At 50.1% G+C, this 9,707-nt stretch overlaps 1 protein-coding gene across 1 annotated transcript; it reads left to right on the top strand.

Annotated features, from left to right (window-relative positions):
- Window positions 1-394: 394 nt before the first annotated feature.
- On the top strand, window positions 395-8,520 carry VTI1B (vesicle transport through interaction with t-SNAREs 1B). The gene is made up of 6 exons (XM_077260630.1): window positions 395-587; window positions 2,376-2,434; window positions 3,436-3,618; window positions 6,386-6,559; window positions 6,995-7,056; window positions 7,912-8,520. Exons 1-6 carry the CDS (start codon window positions 452-454, stop codon window positions 8,006-8,008), a joined length of 711 nt encoding a protein of 236 aa, XP_077116745.1. The 5' UTR covers window positions 395-451; the 3' UTR covers window positions 8,009-8,520.
- The last annotated feature ends 1,187 nt before the right edge of the window (window positions 8,521-9,707 follow it).

Genomic DNA, 9,707 nt, shown 5'->3' with positions numbered 1-9,707 from the left:
GTTGCTTCAACAGCGCAGCAATCAGTGAGCTTGGGTGGACGGCTCCACCTGCTGAGCTTGGTGATTGGCTGCAGCGTTGTCATGTGAGCATTGCAGACAATAAGACACCAATAACAGCGCCAGAGTATATATAGCATAGTTTATTGGTGACAAACCCTTTAAGCAGTAGCCAGCCTCCTCAAGGGGTTAAGCCTGCCTTCTTGTTTTGTCTTTAACCTTGAAAGCTGGGTATTAATTATTATAATTATTATTATATGTGATTACAGGGCACACTCCTTCAGACTAAACGCCACGACGACGACGACGACTACAGGTCTGCACTGCAGCAAGCAGAGGCAGCGCTTCATTCTTTGCACATGCGCAGAACACAGCAAAGGGACAGGGCAGGAAGGAAGGGGAAGGGCGCCTGGTCACATGATGGGGTGATGTCACCGGCGTTCCTAGCAGTCACATGACCCTCAGTGGCCGGTTGGTGCTGCCCTGTACAGCGATGTCGTCCGAACACTTTGAGACGCTGCACGACCTGTTCGCGGAGCGCTATGAGCAGCTGCAGCGGATGCCGGGGCGGCTGGAGAGCTGCCGGGGAGGTGACTGCCGGGATACACGTGCCGCAGCTCCGCCCTTGGATGTAGCAGAGCGGAGTGTGTGCGGAATAGATAACCGTGCTTGTTAAAGGGGGTTCTCTAATGTTACAGGAAGTCTGTCACATCTCAAAGTGGTGCTCCAATTACTTACTGCACCAGTGACCACTGCAGCCAATCACTGACCTCAGCGGTGACCACCAGTGATTGGCTGCTACGGTCATGTGTTCATGGACAGGAAGTGAGCAAAGAACTGTGGGAGGAGGGTGTGGATTATCCATATATTCTCTTTTGTGGACCATTTTCTTAAAAAAGAAAAATCCTTAGCAGTGTAACAAGGTCTGAATGGGTCAGCGGAAGGAAACATCCAGCATGTGTATCCGATCCATGCTGCATCCATTATACACTCACACAGGGGACTTCACCCCCAGAAAACCCTTTCCTGCAGCAGAGTTCAGTTGTTAGTAAATGCTCTATGCTCTGTGCACTTCTCCCACCCATGGGGGATGGGGACAAACAGCTTGCTGCACTGCTTGCACCCTTGGGGGGGGGGGGTATCCAAAGGGCTCTGTGCACCGCCTGCACCCAAAAGGGGACAAAGGGTTCGGTGTAACGCTCGCACCCATGGGGAAGGGAGACAAAGGCTCTGTGCACCCCTTTCCCTGTGTGGAAGGGGGACAAAGGGCTCTAATGCTTGCACGCATGGGGGGGAGGGGCCTAAGGGCTCGGTGCATCGCCCGCACACATGAGGGGAAGGGGGGCAAAGGGCTCTAATGCTCGCACGCATGGGGAAGAGGGACAAAGGGTTTGGTGCACTGCTCGCCCCTGTGAGGAAGGGGGACAAAGGGCTCTGTAACGCTTGCACGCATGGGGGGGGGGGGGGACAAAGGGCTCGGTGCACTGCTCGCCCCTGTGGGGAAGGGGGACAAAGGGCTCGAATGCTCACACGCATGGGGGGTGGAACGGGGACAAAGGGCTCGGTGTAGCGCTCGCACCCATGGGGAAGGGGGACAAAGGCTTGGTGCACCACTCGCCCCTGAGGGGAAGGGGAACAAAGGGCTCTGTAACGCTCGCACGCATGGGGGGAAGGGGGACAAAGGGCTCTGTAACGCTCGCACGCATGGGGGGAAGGGGGACAAAGGGCTCGGTGCACCGCTCGCCCCGTGGGGAAGGGGGACAAAGGGCTCTGTAATGTTCGCATGCATGGGGGGGAGGGGGGACAAAGGGCGTGGTGTAACTCTCGCACCCGTGGGGAAGGAGGACAAAGGCTCGGTGCACCACTCGCCCCTGTGAGGAAGGGGGACAAAGGGCTCTGTGTAACGCTCTCACGCATGGGGGGGAAGGGGGACAATGGTCTCGGTGTAATGCTTGTCCCCGGGGGAAAGGGGGACAAAGGGCTCGGTGTAATGCTTGTACCCGGGGGGAAGGGGGACAAAGGGCTCGGTGCAGCACTCACCCGCTCAGTCAGTATCCTTCACATTTCCCCTTAGCCTGATACTTGCCTAAAGTGAGCTCTACCTAAATTGTAATCACAGACTTCAGGGACCCAGCAAGTGTGTGTGTGTGCGCACAGTGTCAGTGACTGGTGCTCTCATCTATCTTTACTGCCTGCTCGCTGCACACAGGGGCACACAGTAGCTTGTGGCCAATTCATACAGTTGAGGGATGAGAGCGTGCACACACTCTGTAGAAGCACAGCAAGTGACCAAAGAGCCCAGTGTTGGGAATGCTCAGACATTTGTGGTCTAGCCTTTTTTACAGGACTATTCATATATTTTTTTTTTTTTTCTATAGAGCAACATAAAAGTTTACTTCGAGAGTTTGACAAGAAGCATCTAGAAGCCAATGAGATGGTAAATATGGTCTTGTAGCCTGCAGTTCACTTTTCTAACTTGTCACATTAGTCATATACTTTGCTTCTGTGTTCATGGGGTTCTCCAATGTTATCACCTCTCTGCTGATAGTTGCGGGATCCAACCGCCAGGACCCCACTGATCTAACGCTGAAATGCCGAGTTAGGATGGAGCATTGGTGATATTTTTTATTTCTTTTGTCTATAGGACTGCTGCATGTAGCCAAGCGCTGTCTATTAATGAGTAGTAGTAGTAAAAAAAATATCAAAAGTGATATGCTGTGCAGTAATATTAACAATGGGAGGAACGAGGGCTTATGCCTAGTTGCTGGGGGGGGGGAATTGGTGACCCCTCTCCCAACTAATCCAAACTAATAATCAAAAATCTAATTTTTTAGTTGATTAACAAATAAAACAACAGAGAAAGGCGAGACAAACTTTTTACGAATAAATGAATGAAAACGTAACCTTTTGGGGTCATATATCCTCCCCCCTTTTCCAGATCCAAAAGTAACTAAGAAAAAAAAAAAAAAATACAAATGCACACGCAAGGATATAAAGTAAGTCTGATCTATGAAAATTTAAAATTGATAAAACGGTAGAAAAATTAAAAAAAAAAAGAAAACTAACTCCATAATGGCCTTTTTTTGGTTGCCACACATTACTCTAAAAATACAATTAAAAAAGGGTCAAAACATTGTCTGTACCCCAAAATTGTAGCAATAAAAACTACGGTTCAGCAAATAACAGACCGTCACACCAGTCCATCAACAGAAGAATGAAAGTGACGGGTCTCTGAAAATGGCAACCAAACGTTTTTTTGTTTTTTTTTTATTCATAGCATTGAATTTTTTAATGTGTATTCAGGTTATGTCCTGCACATATGAGATTAGGCAGCAGCAGCCTGTAGTAGTAGACTGAAAACCAACTGGAAAAGGTGATTGTTATAGACATGTTGGGTTTCATATAGGGAATTTTTTATTTAATTTTTTTTCTTTGTAGCTTTCCCAAATGGAAGAAGAACTAAAAGGTGCCCCACGATTGTTCCAAAATCAAATGTCAAATAAGATGCGCACCTATAGAAAAGGTCTCGGAGATCTGCAGCGAGACGCGAAGAATGCGAATATTGGATTTGCTAATGATGATGGAAGAAAAGGGTTTTACAGCATAGAAAATGAGCAAAGGGTGAGTTATGTAGGGATGAGAACCAAAAGCTCAGATAAGAGCACTTACCCCTGCCGTGACTGCTCTACCAGAACTACTAGAAGTACGGTGGTGTAGTAGCGGCAGCCCTGCTCCAACTATTAGAAGTACGATGGTGTAGTAGCGGCAGCCCTGCTCCGACTACTGGAAGCACGGTGGTGTTGTAGAAGCATCCTTGCTCTAAATATTGGAGGTGTGGTGGTGTAGTAGTTGCAGCCCTGCTCCGACTACTGGAAGCACGGTGGTGTTTTAGCAGCAGCCCTGCTCCGACGACTGGAAGCGCAGTGGTGTTGTAGCGGCAGCCCTGCTCCGACGACTGGAAGCACAGTGGTGTAGTAGCGGCAGCCCTGCTCCGACGACTGGAAGCACAGTGGTGTAGTAGCTGCGCCCTGCTCCGACTACTGGAAGCTCGGTGGTGTAGTAGCGGCAGCCCTGCTCTGACTGCTGGAGGTTTTGTGGTGTAGTAGTGGCAGCCCTGCTCCGACTACTGGAAGTGCGGTGGTGTAGTAGCGGCAGCCCTGCTCCGACTACTAGAAGAGCGGTGGTGTAGTAGCTGCCGCCCTGCTCCGACTAGTGGAAGAGTGGTGGTGTAGTAGGGGCAGCCCTTCTCCGACTAGTGGAAGAGCGGTGGTGTAGTAGCGGCAGCCTTGCTCCGACTGCTGGAGGTTTTGTGGTGTAGTAGCGGCAGCCCTGCTCCGACTACTGGAAGCTCGGTGGTGTAGTAGCGGCTGCCCTGCTCCAACTACTGGAAGCACGGTAGTGTAGTAGCGGCAGCCCTGCTCCGACGACTGGAAGCGCAGCGGTGTAGTAGCGGCAGCCCTGCTCCGTCGACTGGAAGCTCGGTGGTATAGTAGCTGCTGCCCTGCTCCGACTACTGAAAGCGCGGTGGTGTAGTAGCGGCAGCCCTGCTCCGACTACTGGAAGCGCTGTAGTGTAGTAGCGGCAGCCCTGCTCTGACTGCTGGAGGTTTTGTGGTGTAGTAGTGGCAGCCCTGCTCCGACTACTAGAAGAGCGGTGGTGTAGTAGCTGCCGCCCTGCTCCGACTAGTGGAAGAGTGGTGGTGTAGTAGGGGCAGCCCTGCTCCGACTAGTGGAAGAGCGGTGGTGTAGTAGCGGCAGCCTTGGTCCGACTGCTGGAGGTTTTGTGGTGTAGTAGTGGCAGCCCTGCTCCGACTACTGGAAGCGCGGTGGTGTAGTAGTGGCAGCCCTGCTCCGACTAGTGGAAGAGCGGTGGTGTAGTAGCGGCAGCCTTGCTCCGACTACTGGAAGAGCGGTGGTGTAGTAGCTGCCGCCCTGCTCCGACTACTGGAAGAGCGGTGGTGTAGTAGCTGCCGCCCTGATCCGACTAGTGGAAGGGTGGTGGTGTAGTAGCGGCAGCCCTGCTCCGACTACTAGAAGAGCGGTGGTGTAGTAGCTGCCGCCCTGCCCTGACTAGTGGAAGAGCGGTGGTGTAGTAGCAGCAGCCCTGCTCTGACTGCTGGAGGTTTTGTGGTGTAGTAGTGGCAGCCCTGCTCCGACTACTGGAAGCGCGGTGGTGTAGTAGCGGCAGCCCTGCTCCGACTACTGGAAGCGCTGTGGTGTAGTAGCTGCCGCCCTGCTCCGACTACTAGAAGAGCGGTGGTGTAGTAGCTGCCGCCCTGCTCCGACTAGTGGAAGAGCGGTGGTGTAGCGCCAGCCTTGCTCCGACTGCTGGAGGTTTTGTGGTGTAGTTGCGGCAGCCCTGCTCCGACTACTGGAAGCGCGGTGGTGTAGTAGCTGCCGCCCTGCTCCGACTACTAGAAGAGTGGTGGTGTAGTAGGGGCAGCCCTGCTCCGACTAGTGGAAGAGCGGTGGTGTAGTAGCGGCAGCCTTGCTGCGACTGCTTGAGGTTTTGTGGTGTAGTAGCGGCAGCCCTGCTCCGACTACTGGAAGCGCGGTGGTGTAGTAGTGGCAGCCCTGCTCCGACTATTGGAAGAGCGGTGGTGTAGTAGCGGCAGCCTTGCTCCGACTGCTGGAGGTTTTGTGGTGTAGTAGCTGCGCCCTGCTCCGACTAGTGGAAGAGTGGTGGTGTAGTAGCGGCAGCCCTGCTCCGACTACTGGAAGCGCGGTGGTGTAGTAGTGGCAGCCCTGCTCCGACTACTGGAAGCGCGGTGGTGTAGTAGTGGCATCCCTGCTCCGACTACTGGAAGAGCGGTGGTGTAGTAACTGCCGCCTTGCTCCGACTAGTGGAAGAGTGGTGGTTTAGTAGCGGCAGCCCTGCTCCGACTAGTGGAAGAGCGGTGGTGTAGTGGCGGCAGCCTTGCTCCGACTGCTGGAGGTTTTGTGGTGTAGTAGCGGCAGCCCTGCTCCCACTACTCGAAGCGCGGTGGTGTAGTAGTGGCAGCCCTGCTCTGACTACTGGAAGAGCAGTGGTGTAGTAGCTGCCGCCCTGCTCCGACTGCTGGAGGTTTTGTGGTGTAGTAGTGGCAGCCCTGCTCCGACTACTGGAAGCGCGGTGGTGTAGTAGCGGCAGCCCTGCTCCGACTACTGGAAGCGCGGTGGTGTAGTAGCGGCAGCCCTACTCCTGACTATTGTGATAGTTTATGGGCTGCAGTAGACGATGAACACATTCTCAACTATTTCTGATGAAAGTTGGGAGCAGCTGTATCCAGTGTTGGGTATTGGCTCCACAAAACTCTCCAGTCCTAATAGTGCTGGTGGAATATATCTGAAGTGCAGACAGCATGTTATGTACGGTGTTCATCCTTATCTCCTATAATATGTAATTACAGGCGACACTGGATCCACAACGATCGCTGTTTCTCCAAGGTCATGAGAGTTTGAACAGGACTACAGACAGTATCGCCAGATCCCACCGCATAGCTGCTGAAACCGATGCCATTGGCCACAATATTGTGGAAGAGCTCGGAGGACAAAGGGAGCAGCTGGAACGAACAAAGGATCGTGTAAGTAAGCGCTGCTCTCGGGGATCGGCTTCAGCGGCACAGGGGGCTGGGTGGCTTTTATCTGTGGTATTATGAAGGTAGTATTTTTTTTTGTTTTTGCCCTTTCCTGTGTTGTCACTTGTTTAGCAACTGCTCTACTTCTTCTTTGCACTTGTTTTGGTGCATTAACCCTTTCCCACTGCAGGATGTAATAGTAGGTTCTACGTTAGGTCCCCGATTTTGGAGTGGGCTCAGGAGCTGAGCCTGCACCATGACCGCCAGATGGCGGCTGCTATACATCCAGCATCTGCCTGTAACAAGACAGTCCAGAGCTAATGTTAGGGCTCTTGAAAGAAAGGGTGAGGAACAAAATGGAAGCTCAAAAATGAACATTGGCTGTTGTGGGAAGGGGTTAATGTGGTTGGTTGTTAATGGATGATTTCTGATGTCTTGCAGCTTATAAACACCGGTGAAAACTTGAGCAAAAGTCGGAAGATTCTGCGCTCCATGTCCCGGAAGTGAGTGCTCCTTTAGTCGTCTTTGGACGTAGTTGTGTGTCTTGTTTTGTCCTTCAAGGAAAGCCTCCTCTTCATGAAAACTCGTTTTTATTTTGGAGTGGTGATGCTGAGACCGTGGTGCCTCTTATCGTCTGGTCTGTCTTTAATGACCCACAGACCGATCTGCAAGAATTTAGATGAGACTCCTCTCCCGTTAGAAGAATTTATGCCTTTGCCCTGGCCATCTATGGTGGTCTCTGCAGCTTGACCACACCCCCACCAGTTCAAACGTCTGACATGTGTTCATCACGAGCGAGAAGCTTCTAAAATCTAGAATCGCTGAGTAGTTAGAACAGTCTGAAAGAAGTGGCCACCTATACGTATTCCTTTCCTTTGTAACTTTATCTGCCTTTTCTGAGCTTTTCTCTGCTGATTTAGGACCACATCAGAGATCAATGATCAGGAAAGCAAAGAGCCTGTAAAAGCAAAACTATGGCAATTTTTTTTTTTTTTAATAAATCCTAATTGCAAAAATGTTTAGCCCCAAACCTATGCATCTAAATCTATTCTCCCCAAAGGGTTTTTTTTGTTTTCTTCAAACTAAACTGTAAAAATTCATAAACCATTAATTTCTTCACCAAGAAATGGGGCCGTACTGCATGTGACCAATCTCTGCAGCTCCGTTCATGCAGCGGTGAGACGTTCCACTACATTTTTCTTCTCTAAGTGTTGGTGGAACATGGCTGCGCCCCGTATGGCGAGCATTCACTGAATGTACACTGTGGTGTTATAAGACACCCTATAATGTGATGTTATTACCTCACTCCATGGTATTATAGAAACGCTTCCTTTTTTTTTTTCTTCCCCTTTTTATAGGATCGTGACCAACAAGCTCCTCCTGTCCATCATCATCATCCTTGAGCTGGCCATTCTCGGCGGCGTAGTCTACGTCAAGTTCTTCCGTAAAACGTGAGCCTTCTTTGCTCTCTGTGCGGACCCCGTGAAGGATTTCTGATGGGCTGTGAAGCATTACTCTCCCCATCGGAGGGTAATAATGTATATATGTACAGAACATAAGGCCCTTGGTGCATCCGGCAGTATTCCCGGATCACTTCTCTAACTGAACTAAGATGTGACGTCCGGACGTGCCCCTCGTGATTGCAAGGAGTCCAATTAACCTGTCATTTCTTAAATTACAAGCATTAATTCTTATTCTTTTCCATAATATCAAATGCATTACCGCACACTTTGTCATTGCTATTTATACTTTTGATTGTCCATAAAAAAAAAAAAAATTCCGGTGTGATGGGCTTAATGTTACTTGCACAACATGGAGTGCAAAGACCACCATATTACTGCTCCTACCTAGTCTGGCTGAAGTGGGTTTAGCCATTAGTAAATCCAATCCATAAAGACTGAACATTAATAACTGGCCTCTCCTACACTATTGTCTTATTTCAAACCAAAATAAAACCTTGGGTTGCAATGTGTGAACAAGACCTTTAAAGGGGTTGTCCAGAACTTGCATATTGATGGTTTGTCATCAGTATTGGATGAGTTGGGGGGCCGATACCCAGCACTCACACTGATTCAGCTGTTTGCCGGTCCAGTAGTGGATCCTGACATCACATCCCTGTATGCTGCATAGTGGTCCTTTTCAAGTACTGCAGCTCAGCTCCCATTGAAGTGAATGTGATCTGAGCTGCAGTACCTGAGAACAGCCACTACAAGGTGTACAGAGCTGTGGTGCTCAGACCCTGTACACTACTTGGTTACTGTCACAGAAACTGATATTCTGACACACACACACCTACCTGAGACTGATGACCCAAGTGTCAGACAGCCCCTTTTTTAAGGTCCATTCAGATGTATGGGTAACCATGGGATATCTGGTAAAGCAATGATAAATCTTAATTTTATTGTTTGCTGCATGCTTGCTAGGTTACCAGCCACCTCTTCAGTCTGTCAGCAATGGCTAGGCTCCTAGGCAAGGAGTGCAGCGCACACAGGCACTCTCCAATAGAGCTTGTAAGCGCTTCACTGAAAATGGTCAACTCAATGGATCCCACCAGCTTCGGTGGCCAATGCTGTACCTTTACTTGCTCACCGTTCAGGCCAAGGAGAGGACGATTCTTTTGGCTTGAACTGCCACTCAATGAGGAGCACACCGCCCCAGGCAAGCAGTTCAAATGGGTTACTGTGTACTATGAGTCCGGTCAGGACGATGGAGGTGGACCAGCGTGACACCCATATGCCCAGATCGGCGCCATACTGTGGGATAGATCACTGTCACATTCTACAGTGGGGAAAAAAAAGTATTTAGTCAGCCACCAACTGTGCAAGTTCTCCCACTTAAAAAGATGAGAGGCCTGAAATTAACACCATAGGTAGACCACAACTATGAGAGTCAAAATGAGACAACAAATCCGGAAAATCACCTTGTCTGATTTGGCAAGATTTATTTTGGAAATTATGGTGGAAAATTAGTATTTGGTTAGTAACAAAAGTTAATCTCAATATTTCGTTATATATTTTTTGTTGGCAATGACAGAGGACAAACATTTTCTGTAAGTCTTCACAAGGTTGGCACACACTGTTGGTGGTATGTTGTCCTATTCCTCCATGCAGATCTCTAGAGCAGTGATGTTTTGGGCCTGTTGCTGGGCAACACG

This window comes from Ranitomeya variabilis, chromosome 1 (genome assembly GCF_051348905.1).
Source record: "Ranitomeya variabilis isolate aRanVar5 chromosome 1, aRanVar5.hap1, whole genome shotgun sequence".
NCBI lineage: Eukaryota > Metazoa > Chordata > Amphibia > Anura > Dendrobatidae > Ranitomeya > Ranitomeya variabilis.
The sequence above is the reverse complement of the archived record's forward strand: the minus strand, read 5'-3'. Positions and strand labels throughout refer to the sequence as shown.